Source organism: Garra rufa, chromosome 15 (assembly GCF_049309525.1).
Source record: "Garra rufa chromosome 15, GarRuf1.0, whole genome shotgun sequence".
In the NCBI taxonomy this organism is placed as follows: Eukaryota; Metazoa; Chordata; class Actinopteri; order Cypriniformes; family Cyprinidae; genus Garra; species Garra rufa.
This window is the reverse complement of record NC_133375.1, coordinates 11,634,835-11,654,414: the sequence shown is the minus strand read 5'-3', so window position 1 is coordinate 11,654,414 and position 19,580 is coordinate 11,634,835. Positions and strand designations below refer to the sequence as shown.

Here is a 19,580-nt window from a genome sequence, read left to right as displayed (position 1 = left end):
GGTTTACGAAGTGCGCATGCGCGTATTCAGCCAGTCTGATTGGAGCACTTGACTGCAAGATGTGATGTAATGTAGGTGTAATCTCGCACTCGCATACTTTTTATAGACGGATAGTCCTGTTTTTGCTATCAAAGCATTTATTGCTGTTTATATTTGGTTTATTTGAAACAGACGTTTAAAAAATAACATACAGAAGCAGCAGTAGATATTTTAATCTGTACAGAAAAAAATATACACGTGACACAGCATATGGCCAAAGTTCACATAGCAATAGCAGTAATGTGAACGACTTACTTCATTTACAAGTAACAAAATCCTCCAGAAAACAAAAACATAAATGTTTCTTTTGTTATCAAAAATGTTAGGGCTCCACGTCAACTCTTTACTATCAGTTTTATAAAGAACATAAAGTATCAGTAGATCTTCCTGATCACTGCATGGTTACATGATGCCTTCAAGAACTACACATTTAACAAAACTTTTTAAGACTCTTTCTCATCATCTTCATCACTTCCATCTTCATCAGTTTCTTCCTCTCTGACGGTAGTCAGGGAACAGCTCAGGATCGATTTCCTAATCTCTTGTTTCTCGGCTGTGTTGTGGACGGGGAGAGAAAAAGAGGTTAAGAATGTGTATACAGTATACTGTATGTGAATCTTAAAAGATTAAAAGAATAGTTCACCCAAAATTGAACATTGCATTAATTACCAGTGTTGGGCAAAGTTACTTTTAAAAGTAATGCATTACAATATTGAGTTACTCCCTAAAAAAGTAACTAATTACGTTAGTTACTTTTTATGGAAAGTAATGCGTTACGTTACTTTCGCATTACTTTTTAAATCTGGGCAGGGCTTGTTTGTTTGTTGTTAATGTAAAAAGTTATATTTTTGGCAAATGTAAAAGCCTTTTTACACCAAAAGCCTCAGGCTTAGAGAAAAGTAAATTGACGTCTGTACAATAGACTGCAGAAGAAAAAAATGTCAACTCTTCAGCAATAAAAAAGGAAAACAAATGTTAGATTATCTTGAGTAATTTTTGCTTATTAGTATGGATGAATTGGATCATCGAAGGTTGCCAGCATAGACATCGGTTAATAAAATGGAATTAAAATCAGAAAGGATATTTGTATTATTTAACATATTTAATTATTGCAGGTTTGCGTTGAATTTCACTGGTTTTACTCATTTTGAGAAATACTGTATCTGTTTTTAGTGAGTGAGATGAATTAATGTTCACATTTATTCTAGAACTGAAGTAACATCTTACTTCTGATTTCTCTCAACATGGGGACAGTAGGGGTGTAACGATATTACAAACCGAACCGAAATATCGCGATACACCAACCACGATAGGTATCGCGAAACTCTCGTGGCGTATCGCGGTACTCTCACGCCCCCTGCTGCCCATTGTTGAGGTTGACGTCACTTGTCTCTAACTAATTTAACCAATTTAAACACATCTTTATTTTATCACATTTTATTAAATTGTATTAGTAATGATGAGCTTTTGTTCTAAATATTATATTCTAAAGTTAGTATTTTCCAAGTGCATGTCATGTCATGTGACTTGAGTGAGCGATCACACTGGGTTACTACTCAGGGCTCGACATTAACGCTTGTCCTGGACAAGTGGATTTTGTGAAAGGGCAAGGGAAAGGGGATTTTACTTGCCCGACCGGACAAGTAACCTGATTAAAACATCAATTACAAACAATAACTAGCGCAGCAACGAAACTTTGGTGAGCATAATTCTGATTTTATTACTTAAGATAACTGAAAACGGACAGTATCAAGCTCGTGCAGGCTATCTGACTCACAGAAAATCAACACTCACAGGCTCAACAGCTACACAAAGAAACAAGCATGAACAGACATACTGCGGTAGAAAAGCACCATTACGATTGCAAACGTGAGTGACATTGATTTTATACAACAGTAGTTCAATAAACTAGTAGTTAATATTAACTGACTTACATTTTAGACACATCATTAACCATTTTTGCAAACGAAAATAGTTCTAAGCAACAGCAGAACCTCCGTGAATCTCCGAGCAACACAGCGGTGTTTCAGTACTGAATGATTTAGCATTTTTTTTAATGAATCGAGTCAGTGAAAGAACTGGTTGAATCCATCTATGGTTGAATCCGTGACTCGCTCATTAAGACAGTGACTACTGCCACCTATTGGTGGTTCGATTTTATATTTAAAGGTATTGCATTTTTCCAATATTTTAGATTTATGTTTTAAAAAAAAGTATAACATTAATCTTATTACATTATTTATGTATTTGCAATTTTACTGTGTAAATGCATTTTTTGGAACCTCTTATCTTCATTAAACAGTCTAAGTAAATACAGTTAAATGTCAATTTCATTGCAGGCCCGGTTTTTCCTGTGCAATAGAAAGATGGAGTTTGTTGATACTGATTTAATTTGTGCAACCATACAGAGTCTAATTATTCTAATTTGATGTATTGATAAAATTTAAGAATTTGATGTGAATGATGACACATACAGTTAGTAAGGTTAGGAAAATAAAGTTAAAAAGTGTCCTAGAAATCAATTTAAGGCAAATATCACAAATATTCAGATTAAAGTAAGACCTTATAGAGTAGTGATGAGACTGTTGCTTCAGAATGGATTAATTTACAGCAAAAAAGGCATTTTTTTGCCCCGGACAAGTAAATTTTTAACTCGGACAAGTAAATGTCTAAATGTCTAACTTACTCGGGTATCCTGACTGTACTAAAATGGGTTGGCAAAGTTAATAAAGAAAAAGTTTAGTTGTTCTTGTTATTAAGTGAATCTATTGTTCCTTAGCATTGCTGTTAAGATGACATCAACCCTAACCCCACAGCAAACAGAAACCGAACCGAACCGTGGCTCCAAAACCGTGAACCGAATCGTGCCTTTGGTGTATCGTTACACCCCTAGGGGACAGTAGAGCTTTTTAATCAATGAACTGATTAAATTTATGGGAAAAAAAAGTAACTGGCATTATTTATTTGAAAAAGTAACTTAAATATTTTCTTGTCTATTAAAAAGTAATGCGTTACTTCACTAGTTACTTGGAAAAATTTATATTATTACGTAACTCGAGTTACTTGTAATGCATTTCCCCCAACACTGTTAATTACTCACCCTGCAATTATTCCAAACCTGTATGAATTTCTTCTGGTGAACACAACAGAGGTTTTAGCGGAAGAAAGAAACTCATACAGGTTTATGGTATTGCACTTTCAGAAATGCATGGCTTGTGATTAAAATTACAGGAGCCCTTAAAGGCTGCATGCATTATGCACTACCAAATAGTTTTTGGACAGTAATTTTTTTTTTAAAGAAGTCTCTTCTGCTCATCAAGCTTGCATTTATTTGATCCAAATTACAGCAAAAGCAGTTATATTGTGAAATATTTTTTTACTATTTAAAATAACTGTTTTCTATTTAAATATTTTTTTATTCCTGTGATCAAAGCTTAATTTTCAGCATCATTACTCTACTCTTCAGTGTCACATGATCCTTAAAAAAAATCATTCTAATATGCTGATTTACTGCTCAAGCAACATTTATTATTATTTAAAACAGTTGAGTAGTTTTTTCAGGGTTCTTTGATGAACAGAAAGATTAAAAGATCAGCATTTATCTGAAATAAACAGCTTTCGGGGGGCATTTATAAAAGTTTTCTATTTCAGATAAATGCTGTTCTTCTGAAGTTTGTATTCATCAAAGAAACATGAAAAAAAAATCTGCTCAGCTGTTTTCAACATAATTATAACAATTAATGTTTTTAAGCAGCAAATCAGAATATTACAATGATTTCTGAAGGATCATGTGACTGGAGTGATTAAAATCACAATAAATTACATTTTAAAATGCATTAAAATAAATAAATAAAAGTTATTTTAAATAGTAAAAATATTTTTAAATTTGACTGTCTTTGCTGTACTTTGGACTTCTTTAAAAAAAAAAACATTAACAATCATTAATGTGATCTCGACATAACAAAATAGTGGCTTTGTGAACTAGATATAACAAAATCGTTCTTCTGATACTAAAGTTTTTTGTTATGTTGACATAAAATAGATGTTTTTTTGTGTTATCTCAACATAAACAGGTTTGTTTTCATATTTTGCAATCTGGACCTTAATTTTCTCACAATCTCGACATTAAAAGTTTGTTTTCTTGTGATGTCAACATAAAACAATTGTTTTCACATGACTACAAGCTGCAGGTGACGTAACTGTGACGTCTACTCCAAACTGGTCTACATGTTTGTTTGTTTGTTTATTTGTTATTTTATTATTATTCGGCATTTTAATTGTAGTCATGAGAAAACAATTATTTTTAGTTGTTTTTGCTCAGATTTGCCTAGTAATTTTTGTGTTCCAAGTTCTGAATCTTAGTTCATACAGCTTATTCATATTTTATTTTCAAGTGGCATGTTTGTGATTTTTATTTGTCATGTCGGATAACTGCTGACCGTTACACACTTGTATTTTAATTTTCATGTTTTTAGTCTACAGCCAAAGCTCCTAATAGACAGAGTGGAAAAAAAAAACATATATACTATTTGACAATAACACAGAAAAAATTATGTTGTCATCATGAGAAGTTTTTTTATGTTGAGATCAGAAGAAAAGAAAAATAATAACAATGCACTGCCTCTTAGGGTTTCTGTATGTAAATGTGACCCTGGACCACAAAACCAGTAATATTTTTAAATAAGCTTTCCATTGATGTATGGTTTGTTAGGATAGGACAACGTCTGGCTGAGATACAACTATTTAAAATCTGGAATCCGAGGGTGCAAAAAAATTAAAATACTGAGAAAATCACCTTTAAAGTTGTCCAAATGAAGTTCTTAGCAATGAATATTACTAATAAAAAAAAATAAGTTATGATAACAGTTGGAAATTTACAAAATATATTCATGGAACATGATCATTATTTAATATTCTAATGATTTTTGGCATAAAATAAAAATCTATATTTTTGGCTATTGCTACTCAAGACTGGTTTTGGGGTCCAGGGTCAAAAATAAGAATAGCCTGTAATGTAACAAAGAACTTACCATCTGTTTTGCAGTCTAGCAGCATTCTGTGGAGCTGTTGTTTGTTATATTTAACAAGAAACTTCTGACAGGTTCTAATCGTTCCTGTGGAAGAGATCAGAGTAAGGCATGGATGGCTGTAGGAGCACATGTTAAAACATTGTGTTGACTTTGATGTCAGATGGGGGCTAAACTTGACAGAACCTCTCTTACCTCCAACATGTAAGCAGTTGAGGAAGCACTGCACCTTCTGGCCCTTGTTCTCAAGGCAGGTGATGAAAGGAAGGGCAGACCAGATGAGTTGATAGTATTTTTTCCTGGAGCGTATCAGGACCACTCCAGTGTGGGCGTTCAGGTATTTCACTATGAACATTGGACAAATGTTTACCTTTCTGCACTGAGACACTGAACTGAGCTACACAAACAAAATCTTACGCTACATAATTGCAAGGTAACGGTAATGTAAAATGAGCAGCAGTCTGATTATTTCTTATATCGTTGAGATCTTAATGAACTCAAGCTAGTAACAAGTACAGTGTTTACCTGTCAACCCTATGTTACAGACCGCTGCTCCGTAATCGCCGTGCATTCGGTTTACGGAAGCTCTGAGTGCGTTGTAGACGGTTCTGTCCTCCAACAGCTGAAGACCGCTCCGATCACGGACGCAAACTTCACAGAGCAAATACCTGGACAGGTCACAGAATAACGAAAGGTCAGTATCGTTCAGAAGTTAAAGAAAAAGTGCAAAGTAACCTTTTTCCTTTATTACCTCGACTTGAATCGGACCATATTTCCAACACGTGCATAACTGGCTGTGAAAACACGGCGCTTTACTTCCGGTTTCCTTTGGGCCAATAGTATTCATCGTGGCCAAAGGGGGCGGGGAGATGGTTTGACAGCAAAATCACTGATGTATTTTTTAATAAGTCATTTTTGTCACTATCACAACATTCACAGTTGCAATATCGTACTTCGTAACCACTTAACCACAATGAAAACAGAAGAATATTGAGCATTGTTTACATTGTGTGAAAGGGAACTTACTGAAGGAAAACATATATTTCACATAAAAGAAGTTTACATATAGTCCACAAGAGAAAATAATAGTTGAATTTATAAAAATGGCCCCGTTTAAAAGTTCACATACACTTGATTCTTAATACTGTGTTGTAACCTGAATGATGATAAGGTCAGGTAAGGGTACATTTTACTTATTTTGACTTCTGAGAAACATGTTAGTATCTTCTGTAGCTTCTGAAGGGCAGTACTGAATGAAAAAAAAAATATAATATTCAGACAAAATAAGAAAAATCTTCATTCTGTTCAAAAGTTTAAACCCCCTAATGCATAGTTTTTCCTTTTGAAGCATCAGTGAACATTTGAACCTTCTGTAATAGTTGCACATAAGTGGACACAGTTGTCCTCAGTGTGAAAAGATGGATCTCAAAATCTTACATTCATTGCTGGAAAGGGTACAAATACACAAAAATGCTGAAAAACCAAAGAATTTGTGGGACCTGAAGGATTTTTTCTGAAGAAAACAGTTAAACTGTTCAGGAAACACACGAACAAGGGACTCATGAACAACTATCACTAAAAAAAAAAAAAAAAAAAAAAACAGCGGTGGATCATTCAGGTAACACCACAGTATTAAGAATCAAGCGTATGTAAACTATTACCAACTATTTTCTCTTGTGGACTATATGAAAACATTTTATTCAGGTAAGTACTAAGTAAAAATAATAAAATAAATAAATGAATAAATAAATGATAAAATAATTAACATTTTGCAGATTCTGCAAGGTGTGTGTAAGCTTTTGACTTTAACTCTATATGAATATATTATAGATCAGTGACTTATTTACAGCACTGTCAGTTTGGTCTTCAGTTTTTCTCATCCTGTTATTTTAAATGACATTTTAAGAGAGATGGACTGGTTATGAGACCAGGCTGAGATTTGGTTACATAATAGTATTTATTAATGGATGTATGCTGACATCCTATTTCTTAGTTTTAATTTTCTTGTTTATTCTATTCAATCATTTTTTTTGTTTGAATAACATGTATACATTTATTATTAATTGTCATTCATTTATTATCATGCTGATAGTGAATATTTTGAACTTTTCCTATGAATAATAATTAATATCCTTTATAAGGTAAATAACAGTTTTTGTGTACATAATATATGTTTGTGTACTGTGTATATTTATTATGTATATATAAATACACACACATGCATGTGTATATACATAGAGAGAAATATGTCATGTTTGTATATTAAATATATTTTTATATAACATAAATTATATGAATAGAAATATGTACACTGCAAAAAAATGCTTTTCTTACTTAGACTTTTTGTCTTGTTTCCAGCCAAAATATCTAAAAATTCTTAAATCAAGAAGGATTTTCTAGACAAGTAATATATATATATATATATATATATATATATATATATATATATATATATATATATATAAACTGTATATGTGTCTTATATATACACATAATAATTATACACAGTATAACAAATAGCTTTATATAAACAAAAACTTTTATTTTGAATACGATTAATCACGATTAATCATTGCCCAGCACTGTAATAGGAAAATAAAGGGAATCTGAATTCAAAATTTTTCTGTTAGTTTTTTATTATTTATTATATATTTTATTATTTTATTTTTGTTAACTGTATTGTAAACTGTAGAACATATTCAGAACTTATTAAGTCGGTTTAAAAATACCACCTATAATATTTCGACAGTCAATTTGCGCCCTATTTTATTTCGCGTTAAATTCGGAAGAATATTCAACATTGCACATCCGGGAACTGCAGGAATAGCAGTTGCTCTTTCTGCTGTTATTATGTTTACCAGCAGGTGGAGCAAGCGTGTCGTTGACGAAGACCTAAGCAACTCATTCATTCTTAAAAATTGATTTGCAGAAATGGAGCAAGCAGTAAGTAAATGTTGATTTTCAGGGCCAGCATATTTGTAGACAGGTTGTTAGAAGAGAAAAGAATGTTTGTGTAAAGTCTGGTGGTCCTGAATCTTGTGCTCCTGATCCCAGAGATATATATTTTTGTTTTAGTAGTAGTATACTTTATTGTCCTCGAAATTTGTTGTGGACTAGACCACAACAACACATTCTCCTGGTGACACACACACATCAGGTAGAAGTAGCTCCTTTAATACACTTAAAAAATAAAGGTTATTTATTGGCATCAACGGTTCTAAGAGCGACTTTGAACATCCATGGAAACTTTCAAATGCAGAAAAGGTTCTTTATAGTGGAAAAAGGTTCTTTAGATTTTTAAAATGTTCTTCAAAATGTAACTGTTCACTGAAACGCCCTTTGGAACCTTTATTGAGTGAATAGTTCAATCAAAATGAAAATTCCACCATCATTTCCATCAACTGAGATTTTAAATATCAAGATAGTAGATATTTATTATCCAAAACACATCTTCATAAATAACTTACATTTGTTGTCATGCAGATATCAAAATAATGTCTCTTGTAAAGTGACAAGGGTTGCAGATCCAGTTTAAGGATTGAACAGAAATGAAGAATGTGTCAAAACTTCAAAACTAGTTTAATAGTGCAGTTCTCTTAATGATCATGTGCAAGTGAAACACCAAAATGTACAATGATAAAAAAAATGATTGCCTTGAATGTGGCTGGCTTTAAACATATACAAATGTTGCTTAATGTAAATATTATTTTACTTGCACACACAAACACACTCAATTTATAAATGCAACAGCATTTATTGGAGATAGAATTTTTTTTTTTTAACATAAAAGTCTGTCACTTTTAATCAGTACATTATAGAGCCAACACACTTGAATGGTAGCCAGTATCAGTACAAGTATCATGTATTATTATCAATAAATAATCCCATTACTTAAACCCATTGTCCTTCTCACCACCCTGTGTATAGATCAATTAAATTCCTTTGGTGAAGTTCTGAGATGATCTGGTGTTCAAGCCCTCCAGGGTGTTGACCGGTGCGTTTGAATTTCTTGGGCATTTCTTCGAAATAGTGGTGCCAAGTGCCTTTACCGTTCGCACCAAAGCCAAACACACTGACCTAAGCACAGGAAAACACATCAGCAAAAGTAGCTGAGATTAGTGCACAGAACACAAACCCCAGACAGTGAAGCCACACGATCAGTGACTGTTAAAAGCTTTACCTCATCGCAGATGTGCAGGGCGAACATTAGAACGAGGAAACCCGTGGATGGATAAGATCGCCTAAGATGCAGCCATGTAGCGCGCACATAATAGATGAAAGCAGGGTGCAAAACCATTGCCTGGATGAACGAGAAGATGATTATAAGCCACTTCAGAAACTACAATGAGATTGAAGAGGCTGAGAAAATCTGGGACTCTGAACTTGATTCTAAAGCTGATTCAGATGAACAAGTATATAAAAAATATCTGCATGAGTGTTTGAAGTATTAAGTATTGTGGTGATGCTAAAAGGTTCACATTACATGTAATGTATAATTATCCCAAGCCAAGTCTGTGTATCATAACATTAGTCTCCTTGGTGCAGTTTGTAGAGAGAAGGTGTGCTTCCCTACACCCGATTTTGTCAGATCAAATGTCTCTAATTTTTATTGTTAAAAGGTTACTGGTCTTACTTTGTCTTTGTTGGCTTGTAGCTTGTCTATAACCTTAAACCGTGTTCTGTAATACATTAAGAGAAAAAAAGGTTAACAGAAAGACATAAAAACATATTTTACTTAAATGAATGACTAAACAAAGTTTAGTTGGAGAATCTGCAAAATGTTAATTTTACCAAAATAAAAGGGATCATACAAAATGCATGGGTTTTTTTGTTGTTTTTATTTAGTACTGACCTAAATAAGATATTTCACATAAAAGACATTTACATATAGCCCACAAGAGAAAATAATAGTTGAATTTATCAAATTACCCCGCTTTTTTAATGATAGTTATTCATGAGTCTCTTGTTCATCCTAAACAGTTAAACTGCCCGCTGTTCTTCAGAAAAATCCTTCAGGCCCCACAAATTCTTTGGTTTTCCAGCAATTTGTGTATTTACACCCTGTCCACCAATGACTGTATGATTTTGAGATCCATCTTTTCAAACTGAGGACAACTGAGGGACTCATATTCAACTGTTACTGAAGGTTCAAACACTCACTGATGCTCCAGAAGGAAACACAATGCATTAAGAGCTGGGGGGTGAAAACTTTTGAATTTGAAGATCAGGGTAAATTTAACTTATTTTGTCATATGAGAAACATAAGTGTCCTTTGTAGCCTCTTAAGAGCAATACTAACTGATTTTTTTTTTATATTTATATTTGAATAAAATAAGAATAATTTATATATCTCCATTCTGTTCAAAATTTTTCACCACCAGCTCTTGCATTGTTTTTCCTTCTGGAGCAACTACTGAAGGATTCAACAGTTGCATATTGTCCTCAGTGTGAAGAGACGGATCTCAAAATAAAACAGCCATTGTTGGAAAGAGTTAAAATGCTCATAAATTCTGGAAAACCAATGAATTTGTGGGACCTGAAGGATTTTTCTGAAGAACAGCAGACAGTTTAACTGTTCAGGACACACAATGGATTTATGAACAACTACCACTAAATCAAAAAACACAGCTGTGGATCATTCAGGTAACAACACAGTATTAAGAATCAAGTGTATGTAAACTTTTGAATGGGGTAACTTTTATAAATTCAACTATTATTTTCTCTTGTGGACTATATGTAAATATCTTATTCAGGTCAGTACTAAATTAAAAAAACATGCATTTTTTATGATCCCTCTTATTTTGGTCAAATAATTAACATTTTGCAGATTCCGCAAGGTGTATGTAAACTTTTGACCTCAGCTGTATATAATATAAATATAATATGAAAAATAAAATCCTTTCTTTTCTCTGGTTAATATGTGGTCAGATGTGACCATTTCCGTTCTCTCACCGTTTGATAGATCCATCACTTAGAGCACTGGTGACCCACTGGATATCCAGTAGTTTGAAGGGCAACAGCACCAGGTGTGTGTCACTATCTAGATGGATGGCACTTTCTGGGTACATGATACGGTGGGTTGTCTTGTAACCCACATCTTTCTCAAAGCCTTCAACTGGTGCCTTATTCATCCTGTGAAAAGCAGAATTTAAATATTTCAATCTTCATCATAATTAGCTTCTTGATTACTAAAATATTAGTTTACCTCATTACAAAATCGTGGTTGTCTATAAGAGGACCATAGAAGGATCCTAGAAGGTTCCCGGAGTTCCCCACCACAGCACAGGTTCGGCAGCGTGACGAGTCGGCATCTCTGTATCGATCCTCTCCGGGAATGACAGAAAACAGCTTCTGAATCACTTCGGTGTAATTAGCTTTGCTCCTAGTAGATTGTAGAGTCTGTGGATAGATTAAAAACAAATATGTCGTCAGTTGTCAGAAAAGTACACTTCTACCATCAACATGAAATCATAATCAAACAAAAATGACAAAACAAAAACCTGTTAATTAAAAGACATTAAAACACACACACACACACACACACACACACACACACACACACGTTTGTTTTTGTGAATTGTGGGGACATTCCATAGACGTAATGGTTTTTATACTGTACAAACGATATTTGCTATCACCCTACACCTTCCCTACACCTAAACCTAGCCCTCACAGGAGACTGTGCATATCTTTACATTCTCAAAAAAGGGTATTCTGTATGATTTATAAGCCTTTTGAAAAGTGGGGACATGGGCAATGTCCTCATAAGTCACCCTCTCCTTGTAATACCTATGTCATACCCATGTTATTACACAAATTTGTGTCCTGATATGTCACAAAAACAAACACACACACACACACACACACACACACACACACACACACACACACACACACACACACACACACATGTTGGGTTTACATGTTTTATGGGGACATTCCATAGGCGTAATGGTTTTCATACTGTACAAACCATACTTTCTATGGCCCTACACCTACCCTACACCTAAACCTAGCCCTCACAGGAGATTGTGCATACTTTTACTTCATCAAAAAAACTCATTGTGCATGATTTATAAGCTTGTTTCCTCATGGGGACCTAAGAAATGTCCCCACAAGGTCAAAATCTACTGGTATTCCTATCCTTGTGGGGACATTTGGTCCCCACAACGTGATGAATACCAGGTACACACACACACACACATACACACACACACACACACACACACACACACACACACACACACACACACACACACACACACACACACACACACACACAATATTTAGCAAGGCGACATTTAATTGATCGAAAATGACAGTAAAGACATTTATAATGTTGCAAAATATTTCTTTAAAATAAATGCAGTTCTTTTGAACTTTCCATTCATCAAAGAATCTTGAATTTTTTTTAAAACAATCACAGTTTTCATAACAATATTAAGCAGCACAGCCGTTTTTAATATTGATCATAATAAGGAACACTTAATCATCACAGTATAACACCAAGTCAATTAAAGGGCTCATGAACTGCATTTTTAAATTATTTTATAATGTTCTCTGAGGTTCACTTGTCACATCACTTTGTTTTCAACGAATGACACAATGATTAAAGATTTTAAATTTGAAGATTTTGTTTAAATGAAATCCAATGTGTGATTTTAAGTGCTCCCTTAACTTTTTCAAAAGTTTTTGAACAGTAATATTTAAAAAAAAAAAAATTAAATATCCTAAGTACAGCAAAAACAGTAACATTTACTTTTTACCATTTAAAATAACTGTTTTCTATTTTAATATATTTTAAAATGTAATTTATTCTTGTGATTTCAAAGTTGAATTTTTAGCTTCATTACTTCAGTCACGTGATCCTTCAGAAATCATTCTAATATTCTGATTTGCTGATCAAAAAAAAAAAAACATTTATTATTAATAAAAAATATTTTGGTATAGTGTATAAAGTGTATAAAATTTTGACTAGTAGTGTATATTCAAACAGAACATTATTTATTTTGAACACTACTTATTTTGAATCATAATTTTTCAAAATAGGAAAGCAAAGTAACTAACAAACATCTTACAGATTCCAAACTTCTAAATAGTAGTGTATACACACACACACACACACACACACACACACGTTTGTTTTTGTGAATTGTGGGGACATTCCATAGACGTAATGGTTTTTATACTGTACAAACGATATTTGCTATCACCCTACACCTTCCCTACACCTAAACCTAGCCCTCACAGGAGACTGTGCATATCTTTACATTCTCAAAAAAACGTATTCTGTATGATTTATAAGCCTTTTGAAAAGTGGGGACATGGGCAATGTCCTCATAAGTCACCCTCTCCTTGTAATACCTATGTCATACCCATGTTATTACACCAATTTGTGTCCTGATATGTCACAAAAACAAACACACACACACACACACACACACACACACACACACACACACTTCCTTACATATCTACATTTTATAACTGGAAAGATGGCATCTAATACTCTTCTTTGACAAGCAAGAATTCAAAGAACTAACTCCTATACATTGTGCATATAAATGGAATTGGCCACACCCCACGGACAAAGTAAAATGTCAGGCAAAGGAATTTAGTACAACAACAAAACAAACCAGAACCGGTTATTCATATTGCTTGACATTTTAAAACTGTTGGGTGCTACCACAACATAAGATCAATGACAAATCTCTCATATATACAGTACAGACCAAAAGTTTGGACACACCTTCTCATTCATGGTTTAGTGTAAGATTTTTGCCCATCTTTTGGAAAATCCAGTTTTAAAAGTAAAAAAAACTACAAATAACTGTGTGTCCAATCATTTGGTCTCTACTGTATAATTTGAAAGCATTCTCAATGCTTAAATTCTCTTAAATTCTGAAAGACAGACACTCAAGCTTACTGTATATTTTAGGCTGAGGTAACAAATGAGAGACAGTTTTAACACAAAAAAGTCAATGAACTGAATACCTGCCACCATTTAAAGATGCTGTCAGAGAGCTCGCTGTTACTGAGGGAGAGCAGAGGATGAACGTCATCTCTGAAGCGTTCAGAAAACCAATCATCGTCACTAGCGGCCAAACAGCGCTCCGCACAGGCACATGGTTCTTCATGAAGGAGATTGTCCACCAAGCTATTGTTCATCAAATGTTTAAAATGACTATAAGGAACTTTCAGCATGGTCACAGTGAAGATGGCAGCACTCAACAGAACGATAAAGATGACCTTTTTGCGTTTACAATACCCCATTTTGAATACTGAGGAGATTCCACACTCTGATTTTGGGCTAGTTTAGGTGATTCCTCTGGCACCTTTTTGCATGAGACTTGCAGAAACCTAAAAAAAAACATGACAATGAAGAGCAATAATAAATAAAAGGCATTATTTATGGGAATAAAGGATTAAAAAAGGGGTGTGTAAGTTCAGCTCTGTCAGACTTGTAATTCAGCATTTTTCAGTTGATTCATCCACAGCTATTTATCTTATTTCGCAATGAGGAGGTAATCTATTTTCTTTGAATGTTTCAGACTTTTGTTTTATTAGCTGCTATCGGTAAATAACTAAAAGAGTAACAAAGTGCAGTAAACAGTAAAACTGACTGGGTTACAAACTAGTGTTCATGATTATGGTAACACGCACATATTTGCAATATCGAGCAGCATAATAGTGGTACACTTATGGACTGTTTCTCCCTGACCTAGTTTTCCCTCATGATTGATTCTGTTTTATTGTGTCATTATGTTCAGGTGTGTCGTCAATTATCTTCATTTGCCATAGTACTTAAAGGGATAGTTCACCCAAAACTAAAAATTGTCAGTAATTACTCACCCTCATGTTGTTCCAAACTCATAAGATCTTTGTTCTTCTCCGAAAACACAAATTTAGATATTTTTGATAAAATCCTCCCATAGACAGCAAGGGTACTACAATGTTCAAGGCCCAGAAAAGTACCAAGATAATCAACAAAGTAGTCCATGTGACATCAGTGGTTCAACTGTAATTTTTACCAAGCTACGAGAGTATTTTTTTTTGCGCAAAGAAAAAAAAAAGACTTTATTTCATGCGTTTACGAGAATACCACAACGCATCCGTGTGGTGGCGCTGACCCAGATCCGGCGTTTTGAAGTTGAACATGTGCCGTGCCTTGTTTACACGCAGAGAAAGACGCATGCTGTATGAAAGCTATTAAAATCTATTGATCTGGGTCGGCACGTCCACAAGTGCCCAGTAGAGACGAAAATGTGGTATAAAGTAGTTTTTTCTTGTAGCTTCGTAAAATTACAGTCGTGGCCAAAAGTTTTGAGAATTACATAAATATTGGAAATTGGAAAAGTTGCTGCTTAAGTTTTTATAATAGCAATTTGCATATACTCCAGAATGTTATGAAGAGTGATCAGATGAATTGCATAGTCCTTCTTTGCCATGAAAATTAACTTAATCCCGAAAAAAAACTTTCCACCGCATTTCATTGCTGTCATTAAAGGACCTGCTGAGATCATTTCAGTAATCGTCTTGTTAACTCAGGTGAGAATGTTGACGAGCACAAGGCTGGAGATCATTATGTCAGGCTGATTGGGTTAGAATGGCAGACTTGACATGTTAAAAGGAGGGTGATGCTTGAAATCATTGTTCTTCCATTGTTAACCGTGGTGACGTGCAAAGAAACGCGTGCAGCCATCATTGCGTTGCATAAAAATGGCTTCACAGGCAAGGATATTGTGGCTACTAAGATTGCACCTAAATCAACAATTTATAGGATCATCAAGAACTTCAAGGAAAGAGGTTCAATTCTTGTTAAGAAGGCTTCAGGGCGTCCAAGAAAGTCCAGTAAGCGCCAGGATGGTCTCCTAAAGAGGATTCGGCTGCGGGATCGGAGTGTCCACCAGTGCAGAGCTTGCTCAGGAATGGCAGCAGGCAGGTGTGTGCGCATCTGAACGCACAGTGAGGCCAAGACTTTTGGAAGATGGCCTGGTGTCAAGAAGGGCAGCAAAGAAGCCACTTCTCTCCAAAAGAAACATCAGGGACAGATTGATCTTCTGCAAAAAGTATGGCGAATGGACTGCTGAGGACTGGGGCAAAGTCATATTCTCCGATGAAGCCTCTTTCCGATTGTTTGGGGCATCTGGAAAAAGGCTTGTCCGGAGAAGAAAAGGTGAGCGCTACCATCAGTCCTGTGTCATGCCAACAGTAAAGCATCCTGAGACCATTCATGTGTGGGGTTGCTTCTCATCCAAGGGAGTGGGCTCACTCACAATTTTGCCCAAAAACACAGCCATGAATAAAGAATGGTACCAAAACACCCTCCAACAGCAACTTCTTCCAACAATCCAACAACAGTTTGGTGAAGAACAATGCATTTTCCAGCACGATGGAGCACCGTGCCATAAGGCAAAAGTGATAACTAAGTGGCTCGGGGACCAAAACGTTTAAATTTTGGGTCCATGGCCTGGAAACTCCCCAGATCTTAATCCCATTGAGAACTTGTGGTCAATCCTCAAGAGGCGGGTGGACAAACAAAAACCCACTAATTCTGACAAACTCCAAGAAGTGATTATGAAAGAATGGGTTGCTATCAGTCAGGATTTGGCCCAGAAGTGCATTAACAGTAACAGTGCTTTAATGTTACATTTGTATTACACATTATAATATTAATAATGAAACTTAAAAAATATGAATAATGAAAAAATATATACATTATAGTGTTGTCAAAAGTCCCGGTACTTCGGTACCAAGTCGGTACTAAAAAAATTAAAATGTTATGTTTCCAGGTTTTTTTTAGTACCGGTGGTACCGACTATCCGGTCGACCCGGTACTTGACGCGCTATCTAAAAGGTGCGCAGTGCGCAGTTGCGCTCTCTTTGGCGCTGCTGCTGATGCGGTCGCTCTGAATCCACTTTTTTACAAGGAAGAGCCAGGCATGCTCCAAACATTTTTGATTTTCGGCTGAAGAATGCGAACATCATAGATCGTCTAGGTTCTCTCAAAATAAGGAAACGCATCAAACTGAACAAAACACAGTGAAGGCTGACTGCAGGATCAAATTAATGAGTTCAAGTACGGTATGTTTCAATTTAATTTCATATTTAGAGCTTCTGTTAAGAAAGTTATTGCATATTTTAATTTGAATGTCGGATTGTAATGTAGTTAATCATTAGCATAAGCGGCTAACGCTAATATGCTGTGCCTTAGAACGATTTTGAGCTATTTAACGCTCCCATAATTTTTATTAGGGTAAAAGAAAAAAGAAAGACATGATATATGTACTATTTATACACACAAATGACCTGTTTATCCAAAATATGCGTGTTAAAGAATGTACAAATGTATCGTTAACAATGTTTATGTCCTTAATATCAGTCTGTCAGAAAACGTCCTTATTCTTGGCTGGATAACTCTAGCAGGTTTATAAAGCTTTTTATTATTAAATATGAACGCAGTTTGGATGAAATAAAAGTACAGTCAAATAAAACACGTTTGATCTCCAGTTTAGTTTTGTCATACTTTACAATAAGATCAAATTCATGCATTATCTAACAAACTTAAGTGAACAATATATTTTTACAATATTAATTCAAAATGTTATTCAATACAAACACATGATCATTCATGTTTGTTCATGTTTAACACGATTTTATGGATTAGTAAATGTTGAAATTAGCCTAACCTTAAGAAGAAGAATTGCCATATAACTACTGTTTTTTTTTTTGTAAGGTCATGTTGTCTAACAAATGAAATCGTATTGTAAAGAGTTTTCAGTACTGCAGTTTCTATCTGTGATAGACAGTTAACTTAATATATGTAATCTTATCTAAATTTATTATAAAAGCTGAGGTTTGTTATTTACTGAAAATTAATATTTTTGCTGGTGTCAATGATCTAATGTTGCATCTGGTCAGACTTAGCCCACTGCTTTACTTAAATGTATTATATTTTCTTTTTACAGCTGCAGATTGAGGAAGATCATGAAACACCCCAGCAAACTCTAAAACAGACAACAGTACAGATGTTTTTAGAAGCAGCAGAAACAAACTTTTGGATGAAGCTTGTGTGCATTTTTGAATGCCTGTAATTTATTTAGTTGTTATTTAATTATTAAAATGTTTACAATCCTTGAAATACGTTTATTACTTGGAAAAGCTGAAACTAAATTTAGATAAGTATAACGAATGACATTGGTTTTTGCACATTTTATTTTTCTTTAACTTTATTAATAAAAAAATAGTGTGTTGTTCAATTAATGTTATTGCGTTTTACTTTGGTACCGAAATTGGTACCGAGAACCGTGGATTTTCACTGGTATTGGTACCGAATACTGAAATTTTGGTACCGTGACAACACTAATACATTAACAATCAAGAGACGAATTTTATGACATACCATTTTCAAGGCTGAATTAAGACGTTAAGTTCATTTAAGCAGGCCTATCAGATTCATTGTAACCATCAAACTCATAAGCAACAGTAAAAAGGGACTAAGAATTTCGAATTACTAAAAAAAATAGACAAAAACCACACATTTACTCACATTTACTGTCTAGCTTTGAATCCAGCGATGTCTGTGAACCTTGGTCGCATTGTCAGGATTGTGTAAAAGGGTGTACAACTTGTTAGTCTTGTCAAACAAATCGCTCAGTCACTAAAATTAATGACATACAATGTGGGTGTTACAGATCGCCTGTGTCATCTCTAGACGTATGTTGAGTGTTTGTGGTTCCTGTATGTTATTTAGATTTTTATCTGCCTTCAAGCAACTTTCATGCTAGGTTGCAATTACCGTAATTTCGAGATGACGACAACATGTAACGTTCTACTAGGTGCTGGTCACGTTCCTGGACTCGGAATTATGCATTTCTATGGTAACACTACCCACCCACCCTTGGACTTTGATTGTTCCAGGTGTTCCTTTATAGTGCCGTCATCTTTCCTTGTGTACAGTACATACCCTTATCTTATCTTATAATCGATTGCATAGGGCCATACGTCGGGGTTCTGACAATGCGTTGTGACAACATTTGGTAAATGTTTTATAGTCAGTCGTGTGCGTTAGTGTTAAAAAATGAAGAGGCAGTACTATTAAAATGGTGCACAGAACAGGAAAGAAACTGGGCAAGATAAAGTGATGTATTTTAAAGTGCCCCTATTATGCCTTTTCAAATATGATATTTCATGTAGTGTGTCATGTAGCTGTATGTGAACATAAACTATCTGCAAAGTTGTGACGCCGACAGTGCACTATAAATGAAGTTTTTGTCTAACAAAAAAAAGAGTCGGCTCACATTCGCCTAAACGAGTCGTCAGCAATTCGAATCTTTTTTCTGTAACGGCCACACGTCACGAGCTACACATTTGCGTAATGTCCGCCCACGTTCAATTTCGCAAACAACTTGCCCGCCCACAAACAGTAGGCCTACCATTTTCACATGGATTAACGTTACATCATGTCAAGAAGACGCCCTGCGCTGTGAGAGTGAATTTGTTTTATGCCCTTCC

General features: G+C 34.7%; 2 protein-coding genes across 4 annotated transcripts; both read right to left on the bottom strand.

Annotated features, from left to right (window-relative positions):
- Positions 1 to 188: 188 nt before the first annotated feature.
- Positions 189 to 5,886, bottom strand: pop5 (POP5 homolog, ribonuclease P/MRP subunit). The gene is made up of 5 exons (XM_073819738.1): positions 5,818 to 5,886; positions 5,592 to 5,734; positions 5,262 to 5,411; positions 5,070 to 5,153; positions 189 to 592 (listed from the first exon to the last, which is right to left on the bottom strand). Exons 1-5 carry the CDS (start codon positions 5,835 to 5,837, stop codon positions 483 to 485), a joined length of 507 nt encoding a protein of 168 aa, XP_073675839.1. The 5' UTR covers positions 5,838 to 5,886; the 3' UTR covers positions 189 to 482.
- A 2,740-nt stretch (positions 5,887 to 8,626) lies between these two features.
- LOC141287361 (CMP-N-acetylneuraminate-beta-galactosamide-alpha-2,3-sialyltransferase 2-like) lies at positions 8,627 to 18,912 on the bottom strand. 3 transcript variants are annotated; one of them, XM_073819493.1, is made up of 8 exons: positions 18,616 to 18,912; positions 14,316 to 14,426; positions 14,061 to 14,223; positions 11,272 to 11,465; positions 11,019 to 11,198; positions 9,700 to 9,745; positions 9,247 to 9,366; positions 8,627 to 9,143 (listed from the first exon to the last, which is right to left on the bottom strand). In XM_073819493.1, coding segments are annotated over exons 1-8 (984 nt in total). In that variant the 5' UTR covers positions 18,618 to 18,912; the 3' UTR covers positions 8,627 to 8,975. The 3 variants fall into 3 exon arrangements, with proteins under 3 accessions (XP_073675594.1, XP_073675595.1, XP_073675593.1); XM_073819494.1 differs by having other exon boundaries at positions 14,335 to 14,426; XM_073819492.1 differs by having other exon boundaries at positions 14,061 to 14,426.
- Between the last annotated feature and the right edge of the window lie 668 nt (positions 18,913 to 19,580).